General features: G+C 44.7%; 1 protein-coding gene across 1 annotated transcript in view; it reads right to left on the reverse strand.

Moving 5' to 3' along the window:
• The window catches only part of LOC311248450 (lysine-specific demethylase 6A-like), a 128,753-nt gene that overhangs the window by 64,575 nt on the left and 37,229 nt on the right, over positions 1 to 26,949 (reverse strand). The window contains exon 10 of the mRNA XM_084339326.1: positions 14,182 to 15,275. Coding sequence (XP_084195452.1) covers positions 14,182 to 15,275 — 1,094 coding nt within the window. The remainder of the gene's footprint in view (positions 1 to 14,181; positions 15,276 to 26,949) is intronic.

Raw genomic sequence — 26,949 nt, forward strand, 5'->3', positions numbered from 1 at the left:
TCTCTCTCCATCTCCATCTCTCTCTCTCTCCATCTTTCTCCCTCTCTCTCGCTCGTCCGCTCCCTGCTCGCAGTCAAAACCCGTTTGAGGAAGTGTCGGGTTACACTGTGCCCTCTCTGCCTTGCTGTTTGAGGAAGTGAAGATATTTCCACTCGCTCTGCTGTCGCTGTCAACCATAGAGGGGGCGTTAGTTATGCAAATCAGTGCTATATTCACGTCAGCAAAACTGTCAAATCAGAACTGCTTAGTTGAGTGAGGGAGGATCTCGTGACTAGACTGATGACTCAATATGGTAATTAGAGACACAGACCCATTGATACTAACCCCTATTGCTATAAAACAATGGTAAATACTGAAAAAAGCCATTTATAATGCATGTCCCCTTTAACACATGGGGCGCCAAAACCAGAGATTCCTCTGGTTTTCATTTTTTTTTTTTTTTTTTTTTTTTTTATGCAGTGTCACGGCCCTCTGTGTTACCATAGGAAATCATTCTGAGATCCCTAGAGTGCAATACCGGCCGCATCCTGCTAGGTGGCAGTATCGCCCACCCTTTGAAACCTTATTTCACACTGTGTCACATCTAATTTCGTCCGGGTGGAGAATTTAGACCAAGCCAAGCAAATCACTTCATCCGACCACTTCGAAACTTGTTCAGCACACTTGAGGCATATCTTGTGCCACTTCATGTCAGGGACCCGATCGACATCAATACTGGAAATCACGATCAGACAATTGGAATATTCTTTTTGGGATACCTCCTAGTGAAGGTAAGGACTATATGACATCAATCCCATTTAATCCAACAATGATTTCACATCGATCACAACTAGGCCTGCCACGATAACACATTTTGCTGGGCGATTAATTGCCCCCGAAAATATCACGATAAGCGATATTATTGCGACCGACCGGTTAGAGAATTTCTTTTGAGAAATTTATTTCCCAAAACTTTTATTTTGAAGCCCACCGCTCCGTCTTTTCCGGTGTTTTAGACTTTTATTTTGAAGCCCACCGACCGGACCGGAAGTATTGTTGTGATTATCCTAAGCAGAACCTATGAGCCGACAACTTGTCTCGTCCGGTTCTGTTTTTGAGCTAATGATCAAACAAATTGTTGGTGAACAACTAACTTTAGGTTAGTTTTAACGTTAGCTACTAACGTTAGATGCAGCTACTACAGGCAATCAACGATGAGGAGGAAGCATCAAAGCAGTATATAATAGAATAGCTGTGGTGCGTAAGCACTGCAGCACGACTCGAAACTACCGGAGTGTTATAATAAATTAATTCATGTTTAACTTGTCCCCGTGTCCAGTCCTTTGACTAGCCCCACCCGTTCATTGTAAACAATGATGCATGTAATTGTATTAACGTTATTCTGTGTTGTACTTGTAGCTATGCTATACGTTGTATTTCGTTTGTTAGCTATTTAGCTAATGTTGTTAGCATGGAATGAGAATCAAAGCTCTATCTTTCATCTTTATTTAGCAGTCCAGTTTCTCCGGGCAGTAGCGAGTAACTACTTGGGTCTAAAAATAGCTAACGTTACACTACAAATAATGCTACTTGGTTAAAAGGAGCAACACTATTGAGAAATGTAGTTAAGCTATGTGGCCACGGAGCTCCCGTGCTGTACTCTAGTAACGTCAGCGGCCCGCCTCCCAACACGGACAGTGACTGACAAGGGGCACTGGTTCCGCCTCATTAAAACAAACGCGCAAATAGCAATTAATCGCGCCCGTCAAAATCATTGCATTCATTTTAATTATCGCAGCAATTAATCGATTTATTGCTTATCGCGGCAGGCCTAATCACAACGATCATATGTAACGTACTCCAAAACGTATGCCGTTGCTGACGATCAAAGCATCAAAAAACGACCCCCCCCCCCCCTTTCATGCATTCATGATGAAACATAATACCTATTATATACCTTTGATTTGGAAATAGTAGCGTGTCCAGGCGAGCAACGCGAACGCTGTTAGCAAAATTCACATATCGCTCCATAGCACAGTTACCAGGAATTAGCCAGGATCACTCTGAAACTATACAATATTCACCACGGTATAACACGCGAACGTATACATGAAAAGAATTATTCTTTTTCACATGTTGAACGAGGGATAGTTACTGTCAAATGAGCCATAGTATTGTCTCCATAGCTATAATATAGAATATAGATATAGCCCTGCAAACACCACGATGCACAGTGAAAATCCCTATATCTTACAGCGGTGGCGCAATGAGTACAAGGATGGCTTATGTTTACGTAAAATAGAACCTAAGGGCAGCATATATAAAGAAAATAATAAAGAGCCTAGGATGGAACCTTGGGGGACACCACAGGTAAGAGGGGCCACATTTGAGGAGAATTCACCCAGATGGTCAGGACTCCCTGGAAGAAGAGATCTTGTATCTCAATGGGACATTCCTGGATAAATAAAGGATAAAAAAATTATAAAAAAATGGACAGAGAAACTGAAGTAACATAAGGGCAGCACCTCTGATGCCAACACACTGTTCTAGGCGGGATAAAAGGGTCTTACGATCCACAGTTGGGCTGGGCGGTATGGTCTAAAATTTATATCACGGTATAATTTGAAGCATAGAAATCTTAAAATGTCTATATAAATGCTTCAGAAGGGGTAAAACACTGGTATGGCAGCTAATACTGTACTCTTGTATTACTAGGACATAATTATTTCATATAGTACAGAGGTATTTTAAGAACATTTATTGTGCAAAACTGCAATAGAAAAATGCAAAACCTTTTCTCAAGTGTCAGGTAAGGTTATTCATATTTTGACGCTGTTGAAACGTAAATAATCAAAACTAATAAAATGATTCTGTTACAGCTGCTGTAATGTCCATCAATATCTTCCTTTTGAATGAAATAGGTTTGTTAGCAGAGAGAGAGACCGAGAGAGAGGGAGGGGGAGAGAGTGAGAGAGGGAGGGGGAGAGAGAGAGTGAGAGAGGGAGGGGGAGAGAGAGAGTGAGAGAGGGAGGGGGACGGACTCAGCCCCCACCTTCCCTCACTATTAGATGCATTGGAGCGTTACCAGGATAGGTTTAGTTAGCGTTAGCAGCTAACATTAGTTCAAACTTTTAGCACGACGTGGGCATTCCAGAATGGCGAGGATGCAAACAAAGCATGTTAGATCATTGGACCCGTCGCAGAGTTTACATTACACAGAAACTGCGCGACTCGCGAGAGAAGTTGTCACACAGCTGTCAAACGCAGGGCTGAAGAGCTAGTTTGCTTCTGGAATTGAAGGTCCGCTCTGCTCTGTGTCTATCATGAAATGACAATTGTGCGTTGACATGCCCACTGCGCAAAGCCATTACTCGCACACTGTGCTCCTAAATGATTTTTCCAGTTCGCACATATCTATTTTTAGGGGAAAATGCAAGTGAAATAGTCGCACTATAGAGCCCTGGTGTCACTGGTGTGGTTACGTCATTGCTACTTTAGAGCTGCTCTACCGGTCACAAGGTATAGTCAAAAATCCATACCGTAGCGCAAATTCATACCTTTCTATACCGTTTATACCGTCCACCCCTAATCCACAGTATCAAAGGCAGCGGTCAAATCTAATGTTACCGTGATAGCAGCACACCCTGAGTCCAGTTAAAACAAGGTCATTGAACATTCTTAAAAGAGCAGTTTCAGTGCTATGACAAGGTCTAAAACCAGACTGAAACTTCTCATAGACGTCATTTTTCTCTAGAATAGATTGCAGCTGGATAGAGATCACTTTCTCCAGCACTTTGGACAGAAAGGGCAGTTTAGAGACGGGCCTGAAGTTTGAGAGAACAGAAGGGTCCAAATTTGTTTTTTTGATTAGTGGCTGCACTATAGCTTGTTTAAAAGGAGCTGGAAAATTCCTGAACTAAAGCAAGCATGCACCAAAACAAGGATAAAAGAGCCAACTGAGTCAAATGCCTCTTTTAAAAGGCGAGAGGGAACACTGTCAGAGAGGCAGTTTGTGGGCCGCAACTCACGAACAACATCAGACAGTGAGGACAAGGATATGGGCTTAAACTCCTCAAAAGCAGCTGGACACAGGTGGAACCGAGGGGTCGGGGGCAGCAAGAGGGGGTACAGACCGAGGGGTCAGGGGCAGCAAGAGGGGGTACAGACCGAGGGGTCAGGGGCAGCAAGAGGGGGTACAGACCGAGGGGTCGGGGGCAGCAAGAGGGGGTACAGACCGAGGGGTCAGGGGCAGCAAGAGGGGGTACAGACCGAGGGGTCAGGGGCAGCAAGAGGGGGTACAGACCGAGGGGTCGGGGGCAGCAAGAGGGGGTACAGACCGAGGGGTCGGGGGCAGCAAGAGGGGGTACAGACCGAGGGGTCAGGGGCAGCAAGAGGGGGTACAGACCGAGGGGTCAGGGGCAGCAAGAGGGGGTACAGACCGAGGGGTCGGGGGCAGCAAGAGGGGGTACAGACCGAGGGGTCAGGGGCAGCAAGAGGAGGTACAGACCGAGGGGTCAGGGGCAGCAAGAGGGGGTACAGACCGAGGGGTCAGGGGCAGCAAGAGGGGGTACAGACCGAGGGGTCAGGGGCAGCAAGAGGGGGTACAGACCGAGGGGTCAGGGGCAGCAAGAGGGGGTACAGACCGAGGGGTCGGGGGCAGCAAGAGGGGGTACAGACCGAGGGGTCAGGGGCAGCAAGAGGAGGTACAGACCGAGGGGTCGGGGGCAGCAAGAGGGGGTACAGACCGAGGGGTCGGGGGCAGCAAGAGGGGGTACAGACCGAGGGGTCAGGGGCAGCAAGAGGAGGTACAGACCGAGGGGTCAGGGGCAGCAAGAGGGGGTACAGACCGAGGGGTCAGGGGCAGCAAGAGGGGGTACAGACCGAGGGGTCAGGGGCAGCAAGAGGGGGTACAGACCGAGGGGTCAGGGGCAGCAAGAGGGGGTACAGACCGAGGGGTCAGGGGCAGCAAGAGGGGGTACAGACCGAGGGGTCAGGGGCAGCAAGAGGGGGTACAGACCGAGGGGTCAGGGGCAGCAAGAGGGGGTACAGACCGAGGGGTCAGGGGCAGCAAGAGGGGGTACAGACCGAGGGGTCGGGGGCAGCAAGAGGGGGTACAGACCGAAGAGACGAGATTTTATCAACAAAGACATTTAAAAAATCATTACAGAGAGCAGGCGATGGTACAACAGGGGCAGTATCACGAGGGTTTACAAGAGAGCCAAGAGTATTAAACAGAACCCTGGGTTTACTAATATTCTTAGAGATAGGGCTGGGCGCGGTTAGGTGGCCGAGCGGAGATTGCGTTCGTCACCAACCCCGGAGCTGTGAGCTGGATTCGCCTGTTCGAATCCAGCTCACAGCTCCGGGGTTGTCACCAGCTTGGCTGGCCGTCTGCACTGATACAATTGGCTGTATTAGAGGGTGGGAGAAGCTGGCGGGGTGGGTCCGGGTCGTTGTAAACAGCGACTCCTACAGTTCGGTCGGGGCGCCTGCTAAGCGCGGATAGGACCTGAGGGGGATAGTGTGATCCTCCCACACGCTACGCCCTCTCAGTGAGAATCCGCGCTGCCAGGTGAAAAGAAGCGGTGATTGGCTGGACGTGTGTCGGAGGAAGCACGTGATAGCCTCCACTCTCCCAGATGATCTGACTGTGGGGGGTAAGTGCGCAGCGACCAGGAAGGGACTGGGAATTGGCATAACGACTAACATTGGGCGATATGAAGATATTATATAAATATCGGGTACAGTTCATTAACGATATTTTTTAATCGTATTGTGGATATCGTGATGTTTTGCCCTGGCGTTCTGGTTAGAGGATTGTGTCGCGTCAATCTGGTCCACACGTTCAAACCTGCACAACCCCGCCCCCACGCTACTGCATCAAAGTTACTTATGATTAGGCCTGCCGCGATAAGCAATAAATCGATTAATTGCTGCGATAATTAAAATGAATGCAATGATTTTGACGGGCGCGATTAATTGCTATTTGCGCGTTTGTTTTAATGAGGCGGAACCAGTGCCCCTTCAGTCACTGTCCGTGTTGGGAGGCGGGCCGCTGACGTTACTAGAGTACAGCACGGGAGTTCCGTGGGGCAACGCCACATAGACATTTCTCAATAGTGTTGCTCCTTTTAACCAAGTAGCATTATTTGTAGTGTAACGTTAGCTATTTTTAGACCCAAGTAGTTACTCGCTACTGCCCGGAGAAACTGGACTGCTAAATAAAGATGAACGATAGAGCTTTGATTCTCATTCCATGCTAACAACATTAGCTAAATATCTAACAAACGAAATACAACGTATAGCATAGCTACAAGTACAACACAGAATAACGTTAATACAATTACATGCATCATTGTTTACAATGAACGGGTGGGGCTAGTCAAAGGACTGGACACGGGGACAAGTTAAACATGAATTAATTTATTATAACACTCCGGTAGTTTCGAGTCGTGCTGCAGTGCTTACGCACCACAGCTATTCTATTACTGCTTTGACGCTTCCTCCTCATCGTTGATTGCCTGTAGTAGCTGCATCTAACGTTAGTAGCTAACGTTAAAACTAACCGAAAGGTAGTTGTTCACCAACAATTTGTTTTATCATTAGCTCAAAAACAGAACCGGACGAGGCATGTTGTCGGCTCATAGTTTCTGCTTAGGATAATAACAACAATACTTCCGGTCCGGTCGGTGGGCTTCAAAATAAAAGTCAAACACCGGAAAAGACGGAGCGGTGGGCTTCAAAATAAAAGTTTTGGGAAATAAATTTATCAAAAAAAATGCTCTAACCCGTCGCAATAATATCGCTTATCGCGATATTTTCGGGGGCAATTAATCGCCCAGCAAAATGTGTTATCGTGGCAGGCCTACTTATGATTAACAAAGGCATTCGTTTTGTGGCATTAACGTTATAGTTACACGTTCAATAACATCAGCATATTTACCCGACCATAGCTAGCATTGTTTTCGTTGGTCATTCATAGCTCAGTTCCTTCCTTTGCTCAGAGAGCACGTACTGAATTGTACCCATTCTGCAATCTGTTAATAAAGTTTTCAATCAGACAAATGTATATAAAAGCTTTTATTATAACATTCGTTGCAGTAAAATCATTATGCCTCGTTTAGTACTCCTGCGGAGCGCTGGTAGCCTACTCGTGGGCCGCGGGGAGCTAACGTTATTAGCCACGGTAGGCTTGTTGTGGTTTTCTGTCCGTGTAGATCAATGGCGGACTTACCGGAAGTTAAAAACGAATAAGCGCTTGCCGATTGGTGCTAAGAACAGCAGGGCGGGTGCAAGCGGGGTGACGTAATTGGCAGAATCGACTGTCAATCAAAATGATTCTGTTGCCGTCTGAATGATGAATGAATGAATGAATGAATGAATGAATGAATGAATGAATGAATGAAAACTTTATTTAACAGATTGCAGAATGGGTACAATACAGTACGGCTCAATACATACAATTGTTAAGGGGATGCAGACCTGAGAAAGACGTTTGTCTTGTTTCCATCAGGGTCCCCCATTTTCAATTCATATAGACATATATGACATACATGACATACAGATAGTCAGTACTGCTACATCTATACATTTATGACATACCAGATTTGCAAATACAGTACTGTTTGTGATACAGAAGGAGTCAAGAAAAGGGAGTATATACATTTGACGTAGAAACTGTACATTGGAGGTTGGGTGGGGGGGGTTGGGTACATTGGGATATTGACAACCATACTGGGTAATTTACATTGGAGGTGGTTGGGGGGGGGGGGGGGGGCGGGGGGCACACTGTATAAACAAGTAACACTGTACATTGAGGGGGGGGGGGGAGGAGACACTGTACAAACAAACACAATTGTACATTGAACTATTGACAAAACCATACTAGGTAAATGACTGTACATTGGAGGGGGTTGGAATGATTGGGTTAGGATATTTACAGGGGCCAGTGTTGAATTGCAGTCTCCCGTAGGTGTCCCTTGAGAGAGGTTTTGAAAGTGGGTAGTGATCCACATTCCTTTACAGCTTTGGGTAGGGCGTTCCACATTGATGTGGCATAATTGCGAAACGTGTTTAGTCCCTTATTTGAGCTGAATCTGGGTTTGACATGATTTGTGGAGCTCCCTCTGGTGTTGTGATCGTGGTATTCACTGACCTTTGGGAAGTATTTTGACATGTACATGGGTACCTTGGTCGTGTAGTGTATCTTGTAGACCAGGCCCATTGCAAGTTGTTGTACTCTGTCGTCTACTCTAAGCCATCCTAGGTTGTCGAAGTGGGCAGGGGTGAGGTGGGTTCTAGGAGTAAGGTCAAGCAGTAGTCTGACCAGTTTGTTTTGAGATGTTTGTAATTTTGTTTTTAGCGCCTTTGAGGTGCTTTGGTACCATGAGGTGCAAGCATAGTCGTAGTACCCCTGAATGAGTGCTCCTGCCAGAGTCTTCAGGGTGTTCTTGTTTACCAGAGAGGAGATCCGGTACAAGAATCGAGTTCGTTGGTTGACTTTTTTTATTACATTGGATGCCATTTTGTCACAGGAGAGATTAGCCTCTAGGATGGACCCCAGGTAGGTAATTTCATCTTTCCTTGTGACAATATTGTCACCCACTGTAACTGAGAAGCCGTCGGTCTTGCTGAGTTTGTTATTTGAACCGAAGAGAATGGACTCTGTTTTGCCCATGTGTAATGATAGTTTGTTATCAGCGAGCCATATGCAGATTCTGCCTAGTGTGAGAGAATGAGAACTTTATTAACGGATTGCAGAATGGGTACAATACAGTACAGCTCAATACAACAACAGTGGACTGGAGGATGAAGACCAGAAAAAGACTTTCGGCTTTTTTACACAAGGGTCCTCCATTTTCAATTCATCAAAACATTTAGAGACATACAAATATACAGTAACAGTAGTTTCATAAAAATGCTAAAATGCTATTGATTGATTGATTGATTGAAAACTTTATTAACAGATTGCAGAATGGGTACAGTACAGCTCAATACATACAATTGTTAAGGGGATGCAGACCAGAGAAAGCCTTTCGTCTTGTTTACATCAGGGTCCCCCATTTTCAATTCATCATATTTCATATCATATATGCAATATATAATCTAATAATCCAATAATCTAAATCTAATATATAATATAAAAATGCTAAATGCATGGGTATTTTGTCTTTAATGTTAGCTTGCAAACTCAAATACTGTCTTGGTAAGCCTCATAATGAATTGTTTGGGGTAAAAAAGAAAAACATCGTGATGTGTATCGTGTATCGCCGAAAGGTCAGAAAATATCGTGATATCATATTTAGGCCATATCGCCCAGCCCTACTTAGAGATACAATTGGGGATATACTGGGTTTTAGCAGCCTTCATGGCTTTCTGATACTACATTAGACAGTCCTGTAGAATCCCAAACGAGACATGCAACTTGTCCTCCTTCCACTTTCTTTCAGCATGCCTACATGAGTAGGGTTTGGCACCGAGAACCGTTTCCAATAGGAACCGGTTCCTAACTTCCGGTTCCGGAACCGTTAAGATGTTTGCATTTTGATTCTTTTTTTATTTAAAAAAAAGAAAGAAATTTAATTAATTAATTTGTTAATTAATACCCTAGTTACAGTACAGCAACCAAATTAAACTGTATCAAGTCAACTGACAATGTGAATAGTATAAAAACATTTAATAATAATAATTAAAAAAAACTCCTGCGAAATAATCTGTGACCTGTTTTGACCTGCACCTCAAAGAATCAGAATCGAGAATCGTTTAGAACAGGAATCGAAATGGAGAATCGGAAGCGTTCAAATCCAAATGATGCCCAACCCTATACATGAGTTTATAGTCGTTTATTAACCCTTTCACTACCACACTACCAACGGGTTTAACCCTTTCACATCCACACTACAGACTGTTAACCTTTCACTACCACACTACAGACTAAACAGTCTGTAGTGTGGTAGTGAAAGGTTAACCGTAGTGAAAGGGTTAACTTAATTATGGAATACATCAGCCTCTAGGTCAGACCTGGGCATTGTACGGCCCGCGGGATGATTCTGACCGGCCCGCGAAAGATTACATGATAATAAAAATTAAAAAAAAAATATATTAAAAAAAAAAGAAAAGAAAAAAAATTTAATATATATATTTTTTTAACTTTTTTCTTTTCATGTCAACGTTCACACGCACAATATACGCTTACCTAGGATTTGACTTGATTCAACAACAAAGCAGTCGGGGCAAGCCGAAAACGGTCGAAAGTGTGGTTATTTGAAGTTTGGATTTTTTTTTTCACAACTGAGGTAGGTAGATTAAATTCTTAGAGACTAAAGTACAGAAAAAAGGTACTGTTGGGTACCGGTGCTAAGAACAGCAGGGCGGGTGCAACCGTTGGGTACCGGTATCGATTCACAGGTACCGGTACCGTATCGGTTCAAATGTGAACGGTACCCATCCCTACTGAACACACAACTGCAGGGCAAGGGCATTTTTGCTCATGAAATGCATAGCCATGTGAAAGCCTTCATGACAAAGTTGCAATTAATTTCAAGGCAACTAGGCAGCAACAATCTCAAACACACGAAAACCCTGAAAGAAGTCAAACCATCAGCTGATCACCGGCACAGGTACTCATCCATGTTGGGAGCACTGCATGATGAATTTTCAAGGCGTTTTCAAGATTTCAAAAAGGTTGAGGATGAAATGCAGCTGGTTTCCTCTCCCTTTACCTGCAGTGTTGATAGTGCACCCACTGATGTTCAGCTTGAACTCATTGACCTGCAGTCTGATTCACTACTGAAAGAGCACTTTAAGTCAGCATCACTGCTAGAGTTCTACTCTGCTCTCAAGGAGGAGAACTTTCCAAACATGACGTTTACCAAGTCCAGGTACAGATCCTCTCTCACTGATGAACATCTGGCAGCTGTGCTTCGCATCTCCACCTCAGACATGCAGCCTGACTTTGATGGACTTGTTAAAGCTCAACAGAGATTGGATTTCTCACACTGAATGAAAAAAAAAAAAAGAACTGAAGAACACTAAAATGTGGAAATATAACAAGTGAAATGGGACACTTGATATTTTTTTTTCTTTTTTTGCACAGTTCTGAAAACATTAAATGTTTAATATAGGCATGTAAAGTAAAAAAGGCTACAAAACTGGGACACTTTTCTTTACACAGTTCAGTGACATGTCTTGTTTATTTTTGCTATAAGATGATGTGATGTCTTTAGAAAGCTAAGAAAATCCTTGTTTCAATAGTATATGAAACTCAAAATGCCCTTTGTTATTAATGTTTCACATTTTGTTTATCATTTTGGAAATAAATTCTATTTGAATAAATGATATTTTTGAAAGCTAACCTCACCTTTTAATTGCCAAATAATAACATACACTTTTACCAGAGGTCAAAACAATGCCATTTACTGCTTTTTATATAGAAATAAAATGTATATTATGCATAATTGAGTTTGGAATTTTGGCCCGGCCCTCAAACATATTTTCAGTTGCTCATTCGGCCCCCTGGGAAAAATAATTGCCCACCCCTGCTCTAGGTGGTGGTATACAGAACACATCAGCCTCTAGGTGGCGCTATACACGCCAGAACAAGTCGGTTACCCTGCATACTAGGGTTGAGCCCAAACGTTCAGACCTTCGTTTGTTACGTTAGCATTAGAATTCTAAATCAACATTAGAATTCTTTATTTTTAATAAAAAATTAAAATTAATGTATATATTTTTTATTATTTGTCTATTCATTCTGTTTAAAGTACCAATGGGGTTTTTCCAACTCATTTAATCAGATTAATCACTTTATTCAAATTGAGGATTTAGTTAGAGGATAATATTTATTAAAAAAAAGTATTTTTTTTTATTATTAACACTTTCCGCGCCAGACCCGATGATAGTCGGGTTAACTCGCCGAACGTTCAGCGCCAGACCCGAGTATAGTCGGGTTTTGGTTGTTATTTCTTCTATTCTATATTTCTAGGGCTGTCTTAAATACTTCGAATATGAAAATAAAATTCGATTATAAAAAATATATATATTTATTTTTTTGAATTAATTTTTTTTTTGCAAAATCAACTCTGCCTCTCTTTGTTAATTACAACAAGCAATGCTGTTTGTTATTTAAGATGAGGTCGGACTTGGCACCGACAGATTTGTGTTCATTGTGCTGCTTTTATAAAGCCTCAAATGACAGCTTAAAATATTTCATGAAAGCAGTGTTTCGTTTGTCTAAGATTTAAACAAAGTTGAACAAAGTGCTGTACAAGTCCCACAAAATAAAAAAATAAAAATTTATAAAAAAACATTTATCACATTTTTTTTAAATTTTTTTTATTTCGAAGCTTCGAATTAAAATCAAATCTCGGCCCCGAAGCTTCGAATTCCAAAAAAAAAAAACGAAGGTCAGCCCTAGATATTTCCATTCATTATCGATCCAGGGAGCCTGGTGTTATCATTGGGAATGGGTCTGAGATCGCAAAAGTCCAATACCGCCGCCTGGTAGGTTGCGGCCGGTATTGCACATCCTTTGAAACTCTGTATTTGGGTGTGCGTCGATTATATAGGTCCGGGCGGACTTTTCCTAGTCGGGCATGACGTGCGATTATAACGCATGGATTGATATGAATCAAACACTCCCGATTCATGTTCTTTGGTGGATTATGACACGATCAACATCAATACTTGGAATGGCGATCAGATCATTGGAATATTCTTTTTGGGGTACATTATCCTAGTCAAGGTAAGGGCTATATGGTATCAATCTTGCGTTGATCCAATAATTCCTTCATTGCGATCGGAGCGTGTAATGTGTAATGTGTGTGTGTAACGTATTCCGTTGGTGACGATCAAAGCATAAAAAAATTACCCCCCCTCCCCCTTTCATGCATTCATGATGAAACATAATACCGATAATATAGATGTGATTTCAAAATAGTAGCGTGTACCGGCGAGAAATGACAATGTTTTTAGTGAATTGCACGTATTGTTGCGTCGTTTTCTGGGATTAGACAGGATTACTCTAAAACTAGTCATATTCACCACGGTATAAAACGGGAATGTATGGATGAAAAAGTTATTTCTTTTTCTCATATTGAACGATAGATAGTTGATGTCAAATGGGCAATAGTATTATATCCATAGCTATAATATATAATATAGTTTTAGCCCTGCAAACACCGCCACGTATTCCTGTACTTTAAAGTGTTGGCCTTTCAACAGTAACAGTAAACCGCGCCCTCTGGCACTGAATGAGTTAAAAACGAAGGTTCGAACGTCCGTTCGGGAAAAACCCTGGCGAAGTTCGAAGCCCAAAAAACAGGCTTGGGAGAAACGGCTCTACTGCACTCTCTCTACGCAGCTCCATGGGGGGAACAGACAGAAACACAACGAGGCCTGCAGCTCATCCGAGGGGCTGTAGCATCACAGCAACAACCACCACCAACCAACCAGGCATAAAAAAATATATTGTTTGTTTCCTGTTGGTTGTCAGTTAAGGCCATGGGTAGGTAGGGAATTTATTTTATTTTATTTTATTTTATTCTTTCCCTATGGATAGGGAATTTCTTTATTTAATTAAAATGTTCACAACAACATGGATGCATGTACTCTGCCAGCATGTTTGGTTTGACTAAGATTTCTATGAAACTTTATAATTTTTTTTTTTTGTAATTAAAAAAAAAACTCATAAAATATATTGGGTCGCACCTAAATCGGCAGGGTCGGTCGGCAACCGGAAACAAACAATATTTTTTGTTATGCCCCAACATGTCTGCAGCTAATGAGGAAAGAAGCCCAAGGCATTGTGGGAGAAAAGGGAGGAGGGTGGCGAGACACCAGAGAGAGAGTCTCACCTGCAGGCCGTGAGCACGTCTGTGGAGCTGGGGTAGATGGAGACGGAGGAAGAGGAGGAGGAGGAGGAGGAGGAGGAGGGGGAGGAGGAGGAGGGGGAGGAGGAGGAGGGGGAGGAGGAGGAGGAGAGGAGGAGGAGGGTGGGGAGACACCAGAGAGAGAGTCTCACCTGCAGGCCGTGAGCACGTCTGTGGAGCTGGGGTAGATGGAGACGGAGGAAGAGGAGGAGGAGGAGGAGGAGGAGGAGGGGGAGGAGGAGGAGGGGGAGGAGGAGGAGGAGGAGGAGGAGGAGGGGGAGGAGGAGGAGGAGAGGAGGAGGAGGGTGGGGAGACACCAGAGAGAGAGTCTCACCTGCAGGCCGTGAGCACGTCTGTGGAGCTGGGGTAGATGGAGACGGAGGACGAGGAGGAGGCAGCGTGGGGCGGCGTGGCTCTGAGACAGGGGGCGGCGGGGGGCTCGGCCTTGAGCGGGCTCCGAGAGTCCTCCGAGATGCCCCCCTTGCCGTTGCCGTTGACGACGGCGGGTGGATTCCCCGAAGAGGCGGAGGCGGGGTTGTGGGTGAGGGCGTGCTCCGAGGACCTGGGCGAGGGCGCGGAGGCGGGGCTGTGGGTCAGGGCGTGCTCCGCGGACCTGGGCGAGGGCGCGGAGGCGGGGCTGTGGGTCAGGGCGTGCTCCGAGGACCTGGGCGAGGGCGCGGAGGCGGGGCTGTGGGTCAGGGCGTGCTCTGCGGACCTGGGTGAGGGCGTGGCGGTGGACATGGCGGAGATGGGCGACGAGGCGGCCGAGCTGCCCGGGGCGTGGGGGGCGGAGGGCAGCGCGGCCGGGTGGATGTTGTTGATCTTCCTGTGCGGCTCCGACGAAGACGACAGCGACACCCGCTCGGCCCCGCCCTCAGAGTTCCCGGGCCGCTCTGCCGGGCCCTTCCCCCCCGCCAGCGAGGCGGACCGCGTGAGATTGTCGTCTGCGCAGAGGCGTGGCTTCTCGCCGGCCTCTCCCGCCCGCCTGCCGTCCCCAGAATGAAGGTGATTGGCTGAGCCCTCGGTCCGCGAAGGCGGCGTCTGGCCGTCGGAGGCCCCGTTGCCGAGGGCCGTGGTCGCCGTGGCAGCGGTGTTGTTGGTGGGGGGGGGGCTCTCTTTGGTAGCGGGCGCGCCCGAGGTAGCAGCGTGGGGGAGGGGGAGGGCGGGGGGAGACGGGAGGTGGCCGGGAGCCTGCAGCCGCGGCGACACGCTGCCACCAGCGCAATGTCCGACCTGATTGTGGGGGTGCGAGGGGGCGGAGTCGGGCGTCTGGGGGTGCGAGGGGGCGGAGTCGGGCGTCTGGGGGTGCGAGGGGGCGGAGTCAGGCGTCTGGGGGTGCGAGGGGGCGGAGTCGGGTGTCTGGGGGTGCGAGAGAGACCCGTCACCGTTAGAACCCGCTGCGTGTGGAGAGGAACCCTTCTGGAGCCCCTGGAGAAAGGAACAATAAAGTTATTATTATTAACGGCTTAAGCTGGGTTTTGATCATCACTTAATCAATGCAGAATACATTTTGTGCGTCTGTGTGTGTAGTTGTGTACTACTGTCGTGAGTTTGTGAGTCATATTGCTCTAATTTCAGCCTCCGTTATACGTTCCGTGTGACTCGTTTCATATCTGTGTGTATCGAATGTGCGCGCTGGTTTGTTTACTTGGTAACACACGCGGGTTGCTAAGGAATTTAGGTTCGAGGTTGAAGAAAGTGCACTTTTAGGTTGAAAGAACGGCCCTAATGTCAACGTGTTTCAATATAAGCGTTATGTATGGTGATAACGAGTATATTGTTAACTTAGCTCCGCTAAGTATCTACCGATATCGATCTTTCCCGATCCGATCTTTCACATTAGTAACCGATAAATATTTTTTTCTATTTTTCTCCCATCCCAATTTCGCCTCGCCAATTCTCCCTTCAATTCTCCCCTCCCCTGTCTCGAACGTTGCTAGACTATGCCTCCCACTGGTCGGCTGCAGTGAGGACCAAGCCTTGCATCACTTGCATCAGGAGGCAGCTGTCGCATCTTTTCACCTGAACAGCGCGATCTCTCAGTGGCGAGGAGTAACGCGATACTTCCTGATTCTGCTGTTCAGGCGCACCAACCGACCTGTAGGAGTCGCTGTCCACAACGTCCAATCCCCACCCACTGGCTTTCCCACCCCTAACACTGCCAATTGTGTTAGTATGAACGACCAGCCAAGCCAGTAGCAACGGCGAGAGCTGGGCTCGAACCCAGCATCTCCTGCGTTAGTGGCGAGCGCCTTGCCATTAGTAACCGATTTGACGCATTTTAGTCAGAAACTGGCGAAGCGAGACTGTTGCCTCAATAGTCCCTCGAGGGGCTCGAGGTGGCCCGAATCACTTTACAAACAAGCAATAAAAATTCTAGACAAGAAACCATTCAGGTACCATCATTGTCACATTCTAAAAAAATATAATCTACTCAGTTGGGAAAACCTGACCCTATATCAAAACGTCTGTCTAGTTTTTAAAATAAAGTGTGGATTAGCTCCTCCTCCCTTGTCCGGTTTCATCAACCTCAAGTCTGCCTCAACCAGGAACACTAGAGGTGCGGCAAGGGGGGACTGTACAATCCCTTTCAAAAAAAGTGTATTTGGCCAGGCCGTCTTCTCATACAGAGCATCCCACCAATGGAACTCAATTCCTCAAACAATTAGAGTGTCCACATCATACCATTCATTCAAGTGCAGGGTTAGGGAATGGCTCATTGATAACCAGAACTGTCAACACTGAGGTTATATGTGTATATGTGTGTGTGGATATGGATATGGTGCGTCTGTCTATGTCTGGGTCTCTTAATATGCCATGATGTGCTCTGTCCTTGTGTCCATGACTGTATTGTGACCTGTATCCCTGTCGTATGTTCTATGTGCTTTTGTTGTGTTTTTATTCTAATGTATTTATCTTGATTTTATTCTGTTTTTATTGCTAACCCTTTTTTTACACAGGATTTTAGCCTGTACCTTCTGGCAGGGGGACTACCAATGGAAATTAGCCTTTTGGCTAAAATTGGGTGCATTTACATTTGTAAAATGTTTTATTAATGTACACTGTCCCCCTTGAACAAATAAAGTAAACCTAAACCTAAATGCTCCAGCAAGTCTAGTAGTGCATAATACCTCCGTTGGATAGGTAGCTACCTAGTACACGTTAGCTCCAGTATGGTCCAGCTGCAGCGCCAGAGAATCCTTGCTGGAGCTGGAGGCTACTCGAGTATACACACAGACAGTGGAGCTGTTTGCAGATAGCGAGCATTTTGACTTGTTGCGTGGTGGCGATAACGTTAGCTACCGTTACAAAATGACTGTGGAGAGTCACAGCCACGTGACCCCGCAATCGCCATCTCGTCCCCCAGTACAGACGATATTAAGACAATGGAAAATGACCGACCAGGATGACAGAGGGGGTGTGAAGTGTCACAGCCAGGGACCGAAACTAAAGCCCGCCGCCCGCCAGGGGCGGGCTGTTTTTACCTTTGGCGCATGACACTTAGAGGGCTGCCCGCCGTGTGGCGTGTAGACGTGTAGTTCATAACTTCATAACGATACTCTTGTGCGAGTACAGATTATAGCCGCTCGTCTTTTTTTTCTCCGCCGCGAGATCGTTAAAAAACTACAAGTCCCACATCGCACTAGGTCCAATCACAGTAGAGTGACGTGACTGGTTTCATGAGAAAAAAAGCAAATGACCAATCGGAAGCTATCTGGCTTGTTTACTTCATCTGCTCTAGTCTATATCGGACCTCCAAGAGCTAACGTTACTGTTTAAACAATGACCCAGTCAACTATTCACTTTTAGTTTAATACATGACGAGGCATTGTCTAACGGTATCTAGCTGGCTAGCTACTGATAGCTGCTGATATCAACAAATGCTCCAGCAATAGTCTACTCGAGTGCATAATACCTCCGGTCCCTCGTTAGCTAGCTTAGCTAGCTCACGTTGATCCATATGTCCCAGTAAACTAAATTGTCTTAACGTTATCTACCGGGCTAGCAGTAGCTACAGATAGCTCCTGATATCAATGTCTTATAACATTGATTGAATGCGTATTCTAGCTGAGGGCATGTTGAATGTGATTTGACAAAAGAACGGTAACGTTATAAATAGGTCCAGCTGCATCGCCGGAGAATCCTTGCATGCTGAATGTAGGGTCTAGCTGAATATAGGGTCTAGCTGCAGGGCCGGAGAATCCTTGCTGGAGCTGGAGACTACTCAAGTATACACACAGACAGTGGAGCTGTTTGCAGATAGCAAGCATTTTGACTTATTGCGTGGTGGCGATGTCTCGCAGATAATACAACTACAAGTATGATTATATAATATATATTTTATTTAAAAAAAAATTTTATATAAAATATATATATATATATTTTTTTAATCAAAAAAAATTTGGCAGGTAAGAAATATGCTTGGCGGGTAGACTCTTCCCATCTACCCGCCACTGGCCGGTGAGTCAAAAAGTTAATTTCGCTCCCTGGTCACAGCCAACTAGTGACACTGGTTATTATGACATCCTGTTCTTATGTTTATTATATATGATTATGAGGAATGTCTGTATATTCTTCCTCTCACTTGTGTAAAACTGTGAGAACTATGGACTGTGGACTCTGGAACAGTAACTTGTGTACACTACAATATTTTGCGTGATCCTGGAGAATGGAATAGGCCTATGATATGACGGATGTCTTTTTGTATTCTTATATAACCTGTATATTCTTTATACACTTTTTAAACTATACTACAGTTAAAAGTTAATGTTATGTTACAGTCAGAATGGAAACAGAAACCTTTTTGATAATGCAGTCTCTGTTAGAGTGAGTCAGAAATTAAAGGGGCCCCTTAAGAATGTGACCTTGAGAGACAGCTCCGAGCGAGACGAGCACAGAGATGAGAGCAGAAGAGAGAGTTATCATGGCACTTTGGGGGATACATATGTGATGTGCAGAACATATCCACCAATGTATACGAGTACTGTATTGTACATGTATATGTATGTATATCTGTATATATCTGTATATGTCTGTGTTAGGCTATGTACTGTATATTACGGCAGTCTGCCTCGTCTTCTTCTCTTACTGTCAGAACGAGAGAGGCCCATGCAGTAAAGGAGTTAACGATAAGAATGTGGCTTTGGAGACAGCTCCGACCAAGAGGAGCCTGCAGAGTTAACCCTTGCAGTGAGGAAGCAGAGCAGACATGCATACATGTTTAAATAACGTGATAGGGATTTTCCAACACAAGGTAATCTGTTGCTCCTCCAGTTACTGTGACGAATACAGGGGGAGGAGAATTCATCTGTATGTGTTATACGTTGATTGGCCAGTGGAATGATATAGCTGTGACATCACTGTTTTTGGACCAATGGCAAAGAGGTCCTGATATGATATAAAAATGACTGCTCCTACTTCGAGAGGTCAGATTTTCAGATTTTGCTTGCAGACACTTTCTTCTAGCGGCCGATACCGTAAGGAACGGAATCGGTCTATTTTTCAAAGTGGAGTCCCCCGGACAAAGCTTTGTTTTTTAGCTCATTTGCTCTTTTGCTCAAAATGACAAAGAGAGTTTTTTGCTATGAGACAGATTTTTCCATTTGTTACTTTAGAAGACAAGATGCAGGATTTTGCTTGCACAACACCAGCCGTGTCAGGCTATTGCGATCTTAGAGATGAGATGTTTTGTATTATATAATCTTTTAAACTGTAAGGGACATATCCAATAGTCCTTTTTTGTAACTTCATTGAAATAAAGATTACTTTTTTCTAATTATCCATTGAATTCTTGGACTGATTTCTGCCAGCAATGTGCCACGATGCCGGCCGCCGCCCTGATTTCCTATTGAAGGTGACTATAATGTACTGGCAGCATGTAATACAGATTGAATCAATTGACTGGTTAATGCTTTGCAGCAAAAAGTTATATATTATATATATATATGTTATTAACAGGCCTTTCCTCACGAATGAGGACGGTGATGATGGTGGTGGTGGTGACGTAAGATCATCAGGCTTCCAGAGAAGCAGCCTAACAGGCATTACGTAAAATGATGATATTGATGATAACAATGATAATAATGATATTATTGTTATTATAGGCAATGAGAGTTCTCCTAGACATACATTCGGTTTATTACAAACAAGAAGAGGTTAACAACTCTTCTATGCTTACATTTCATATCAACTGGATATAACTAGACCAGTGACTATGAAGTAAACTAGACAGAAATAGTCATTGACTCGAGAACTTGGAGTTTAGCACCTCGCTGGGGGATATCGAGCGGCCACAGGCTTCTATCTCGAGTAGGTGATTTAGATAGATAGAGACTGCCTGTAGCTCTTAACAATGACCCAGTCAACTATTCACTTAGTTTAATACATGAGGCATTGTGTAACGTTATCCAGCCGGCTAGCTACTGATAGCTCCCGACATCAACAAATGCTCCAGCAATAGTCCAGTGCATAATACCTCCGTTGGCTAGGTAGCTCACTAGTCACTACGAAATGTCGCAGTAAACTAAATAGTTCACTGAGGCGTTGTCCCAACGCCATCCAGCAGTAGCTACAGAAAGCTCCTGACATCAATGTCCTACAACAACAACATGCGTATTCGAGTCCCTGGCTTACATCGCATGAATAGGGTCCAGCTGTAGCTCAGGAGAATCCTTTTGCATGCTGAATGTAGCGTTTAGGGTCCAGCTGCAGCGCCTGAGAATCCTTGCTGGAGCTGGAGGCCACTCGAGTATACACACAGACAGTGGAGCTGTTTGCAGACAGCGAGGTGGCGATGTCTCGCAGATAACACAATCACAAGTATGATTATATAATATATATATTTTATTAAAAAGAAAATTATATAAAATAATAATAATTTTTTTTTTATCAAAAAAAAGTTGGCAGGTAAGAAATATGCTTGGCGGGTAGATTCTTCCCATCTACCCGCCACTGGCCGGTGAGTCAAAAAGTAAATTTCGCTCCCTGCCTGGACACACACTGTTACACACCTGGACGCGTGAATATTAAAGGCAACCAACTTGTGTTCAGCTTTTCGTTCAGCGTTTCTCTGATTGGCCGCACGGCCAATCAATCAATCCACTAGCACACGCCCTCGCGCAAAGAGAGACGCGGCAAAAGCGCTGGTCTACAGCGGTGTTCTGTTGTGTGACTGTACTAAACACTTCCACCACATGACCGACATTTGACATACAGTACACCTCCTATCTATGTTGGGATTATGTTTGGTCATGACAAAACAATAAAAATCGCTACTGTTAGTAAGCTGCCACCACCCACTTCAATGACAGAACTCTCATATTTGCGAATGCATAAACTATATCTTAAATTATGGCGATGTGTCTAATATGGCTGTCGCGAAGTCATTGCTCTGTCATTGAAGGGCTTCGTTCTACAACGGAGCACGGTCGCTGCTGCTGGAGCTGGACCGAGTAGAGCCGGCGGCGGTGCACGGAAGCGGGGATTAACCACCGCATCGCCCCGCTGGCTCTTCAACAAGCAGCCTCCACAGCTCCAGTTAACCTAATTTATACCGTAATGAATAATTAAAAAATATACCGTTAACTGGAATATGTTGTTTCTTTACACATATGTTGGATTATGTAATTGGGTTTTCATGACAAAACAATAAAAATCGCTACTTTACAACGGAGCACGTCGCTGCTGCTGGAGCTGGACCGAGTAGAGCCGGCGGCGGTGCACGGAAGCGGGGACTAACCACCGCATCGCCCCGCTGACGTTAAAAACGCGAAATAACGTTACTGATGTACAGTGACACCCAGAGTTTCTAGTTACAGTAGTGACGCGTGAATCGAGATAGTCCTAACACTAGTCTGTAACAGTGTTTATTATTAAGAGTCAGATAGTCCTAACAGTGTTTATAGTCCTAACACAGTGTTTATTGGTAAGAGTCAGATAGTCAGTGTTTATTATTTCATAACTGTGTGGGCTTTGTTTATACATGTACAGTGACGAGTGAATCTAACTTTGGTTGTTAAAAACGCGAAACATAATAATCAGTCAGCAGCGCTCCACTGCTACCGCAGCCCAACACAAGTGCGTTGGAACAGCAGCCCAAGCTGCCGCGCTTGCTCTTTGGATTTCATTTGGGACGGCTGCGCTTGCTTGCGCGTGGGGGCGCGGCCAATCAGAGAAAAGCCGAACACAAGTTGGTTGCCTTTAATATTCACGCCACCTGGACACACTGTTACACACCTGGACACAGATACACATCTTGATCCAAGGCAATCGTATATTTTTACTGGCACAGTATTGTCCCTATAATGTCAAGGAAACTATTAAATAAGGAAGGGTCATTGTGTAGCTGTGTAGCGCGTGAACGCACATTGGTGCCAAGTGTGGAAGCTCGTCATCACCTCGGGTGTCAGAATCATCTGCAATGTGTTGCCTTGTTGACTACAGGGTTCCCACAGACATTGCAAAATTGAATTCAAGGACTTTCAAGTACTTTTTCAAGCACAATTGTTCAGGGGCATTTAAAAGGATACAATTCACTTTTAAATGCTGTCCTTTTTGGGGGGGAAAAGATCTGATCCAATATGTATGACTTAAAACCAATTTCCGACAATTAGTTACACTTTAGATGACCTCGTTCCCAGTTTTATCTCCTCCGTGAGATAAAGTCTGGTAAAGAACTACGGCCGAAAGTGTCTGTGGGGTAGAATTTCCGGTGTATGTACTTCCCCTGGAAGCTGCCTCCAAACGGACCAAACTTTTCCCGAATCCTGTCGGCAAACAAGCTAGAACGTCCCGGTCATGTAGTCCAGGGGTTCCCAAACTTTTCAGGCCGGGACCCAGAAAATAAGGCGTCAGAGAGCCACGGCTTAATGCACATCGTCAGGCTTTTTTTTTTTTTTTTTTTTGCCAGGCGACCAATTTTTTTAGCCAAATATCACTTTAATCCTATTAAGTTAGTTCAAGTTAGTTATTCATTTATATGTGCTATTTATGAGAGGGCTAACTTGTTGCAAAATAATAATGATAATAATAATAGCCTCATTAAAATACTATTGTTGCTTCGGTTGTTTTCAGCGTTTTATGTGCATAATCTGTTATTTAGTTTGAAATGTTCGTTGAAATAAGTAGATATTTCGTTTTTGTTTATTTATTAAGTTAATATAAAACCATATAGTCACATTTTAGAATAGAATTTTATAATACAACTAGAAACACTGTCCTGGCCTGCTTCTAAGTTCAGTGGCCTAATATATATTTTTTTGGATTTTTTTTTGGAAATCATCTCGCGGCTTTCCCGTGGCTGCTCGCGGCCCACCTTTGGGTCGCGACCCCGACTTTGGGAACCACTGATGTAGTAAATTCTTCAGGCCAAGCCGTTGCAGTGGCTTAAACGAGGACATATTGTGCACTTTACTGGCTGTGCTTCCGTTTACACACTTTAGGAGGCATATCTTTACCAGCCTACACTTTAGATAAACAAAATTATATTTCTTGATTCAGAACTATTTTATCATGGATGAAAAAAAAAACATTCAATGCGAATGGTTTATTTGAATTTCAAGGACTTTTTAAGAACAGTGTTAACCCTTTAACTGCCACACTACCAAACGGTTAACCCTTTCACTACGCCAATACACAGAAGGTTAACCCTTTCACTGCCACACAACAGCATGTTAACCCTTTCACTGCCACACTACAGAAGGTTAACCCTTTACTAGTGTGTGGCAGTGAAAGGGTTAACACATTCACGGCCAGGGGTCGCCGTTTACCTTCTGGCTAGAACGCCAGCGCTTTGTTCAATGGGGCGCTTTGTTCACTTGCGAGTGCTTAAAATATATGAAATATTATAGCTATGGATCTAATACAGGGCTGTACGCTAAGCTTTTTCACTAGGGGCACACTTGCCCCTAAATGAGAAATTTAGGGGCAAAAAAAAATTTTTAGGGGCACATTTTTAAATAACAATTTTACCATTATTTATATCTATTGTTTTTGATAAAAAAAAAAAAAAATTATTTTATATACATTTTTTTTAATTAAAATATATATATTATATAATCATACTTGTAGTTGTATTATCTGCGAGACATCGCCACCACGCAACAAGTCAAAATGCTCGCTATATGCAACCAGCTCCACTGTCTGTGTGTACTCGAGTAGCCTCCAGCTACGGCCAGGATTCTCCGGAGCTGCAGCTGGACCCTATACTGTAGCCTCCAGCTACGGCCAGGATTCTCCGGCGCTGCAGCTGGACCCTATTGACTATATTCAGCGTGCCCTCAGCTTGAATACGCATCGACTCAGTGTTATAAGACATTGATATCAGGAGCTATCTGAACTATTTAGTTTAATGGGACGTTTCGTTTTGAACAGTAAGCTAACGCGAGCTATCATGCACTACTAGACTTGCTGGAGCCGGCTGGCAGGCTCACCGAGGTCCCAGTGTCCCACTAGAGACTACAGCCACGGGTGCGGGAGGGAGGAGGAGCAGCAGACGCCGCAGCTCTCTCCGTGTGTCTGAGGGTGGTTTCTCACTCACTGCTCTGTGTCGAATCAGAGCCGGCTCGCATCAGAAAATGGTGTGTCTGTCTGAGTGAGAACGCTGTCCCCCGTCCCCGCCCCCCGCTGATTCGTCCCCGGGGGCGCTGAACCTGGACGCCTGAAATAGGTGGTCTCAGGTGCGGGCTGAGTGGGGGCGGTTAGGCCTGGCAATTTTGTTTGCCATTGCTATGTCTATACATTGTTCAATGCATTTATTTCTATAGACCAGTGGTGCCCAACCAGTCGGCCGTGGTCGACCAGTAGATCAATGACATGCAATATAATTGCCACAAGCAATGGGATAATGTTAGCTTCTGAACAGGCTAGCTAACTAGCGTTTAGCCGTTAGCCATTGCTGTATACTATACTTTCTTGTTCGAATGCATTTATTTCTATTAGACCAGTGGTGCCCAACCAGTCGGCCGTGGTCGACCAGTAGATCGCTCAAAACGCTCAAAAGCGGACTCTACAACACCATCCATTCGTGATAAAATGGGGTGGGTTATATTGACAAAGCTTGACAACAGAGGTTCAAATATAACTTCATATTTATTGGCAATTTGTTCATTTTATATCAACATCCAGAGTCCGCAGTCGTGTTAAGACATTCCCGTTTACATTTTCGGTCGACCAGTAGATCAATGACATTCAATATAATCGGTGCGAGCAATGTTACTAGTAAAACTAGCGTTAGCCATTAGCTTAGCGTTATTGTTAACCCTGCAAAACGATCAAAAGCGGACTCTACAACAGAGTTCCATTCGTGAGAAAAGGGGGGTGGGTTATATTGACAAGGCTTGACAACAGAGGTTCAAATATAACTTCATATTTATTAGTTATTTGTTTCTTTATATCAACATCCATTCTCCAGTCTCCGTGTTAACACTTCCTGTGTTTACATTTCGAGCGTGACATCATCGACTACGGCAAGCTTACAAGCTCAAAACGCAAACCGTAAACAAAACCCAGAGCGCACCCAGACTGAAGTGTGTACACAAACTAGAGGGGGGAGAGGGGGGGGGGGGGGGGGAGTTCGGCACGGAACTCGGAATGAGGACGGCACGGAGCTGATTTCGACCCCGATGTTGAGTGAGAAAGCCCCCTCAGTTCAGTTCAGTTCGGCTCACTATAGGAGGTTGAACGCGTCGAAAATATGAAGCAATACTAACTTTACTTTTCTTCATAGCTAAATCAGTCAGCCAGTCTATCAGAGTGAGTGCTCAGTCAATTGTTCCCGCTGATCATACCTGCTGAGTGCTCACTGCTCAGCTCGCGTGAGTGGCGTCATCACACGCCTTGGATAATTTAGGAGTGAAATGCGAATGCAAGGCTTGAAAGCACTACTCGCAAGCCCGCCCCCAGATAATATTTACCAATCGCAACGGCCAATTAAAGGGGCAATTCGCGATAATCTCGTCGCAGTGTACAGCCCTGTAATACACCCGTCGATTGTCAGTGAGTTGCTTCCAGTCAACATGCACAAAACAGATTGTTTTTTCATTCGTACATTTCCGTTTTATACCGTTTTGAATACGAGTATAGTTTGGGTGCTTCTAAGTAATCCCAGGAAAAGACGGGATAATAGCGTTTTAGTGAAATCCACTTATCACGTTGTCATTTTCCGCCTGATTATCTAATCATCCTGAAATCAACGCTAGATTATCGTTATTATCCTTCCTCATGCAAGAATGAAATGTGGTTTAGACCGGCGCACCCCCCCCCCCCCTCCCACTGCCACCAACGGCACACACACACACACATACAGTAGCTTCAATCGCGGGAGAAAGAAATATCAGATTTGATATATAGTGTTCTTACCTCGTCTCTGATGTAATGCAAAAACAATAATTTATCTGATCGCCATTTGAAGTACTGGGCGCCGAGGTAAGTGCCACGTCCTCCAGCATTGCATATGAAGGGGGGGGCAGCCTCGTAGATGTATGGTGGTGAACGGTTAACTCGCCGGAGTATTTAAACCCTGTGACACCCAGACCGACCTGGCATTTTTCCCCCTGAAAAAAGCCCAAGTCCCTCAGGGTACCAGAACAGCAGATCTGCATCCCCGGCGGACAACGGGTTCAACTGATCTGGACCAGCGTTCTCTCAGTTCAGCCCAGAAGAAAAAATACATCGTTTCTAATGGAGTGCAACAGCGGCCACAATGCGTTAGGGGGCGGTATTGACCGTCTGCAATCGCAGACACACTCAGAACAGCATGCACAAAGTGCCTCGATGAATTATGAATGGCAATAGAGAATAAAAGAAATAACGAGTTAAAAACTTATATATATACGTGATTGGCCGCCAAGCGCTGGCTCCCAATCGCGTATGTATACGTGAATGGCCCCGGATATGTTGAAAAACATTCTGTTTTCAAGGAATTCCACCTTTTTTTGTAAAAAATCAAGCACTTTAAGCACTTCAGGGACCTGGTGCGAACACTGTGACTAGCTAACGTTTGTATATTGGTATATTTCCTCAGATAGCTTGTATATTTAGAATTTTAATACAGGCTTCAATAGAACTGGCTCCAAGCAGAGCACAGGACGCTGGTGTTCTGACG

This window comes from Notolepis coatsorum (assembly GCF_963971535.1).
Source record: "Notolepis coatsorum genome assembly, contig: SCAFFOLD_204, whole genome shotgun sequence".
Lineage (NCBI taxonomy): Eukaryota > Metazoa > Chordata > Actinopteri > Aulopiformes > Paralepididae > Notolepis > Notolepis coatsorum.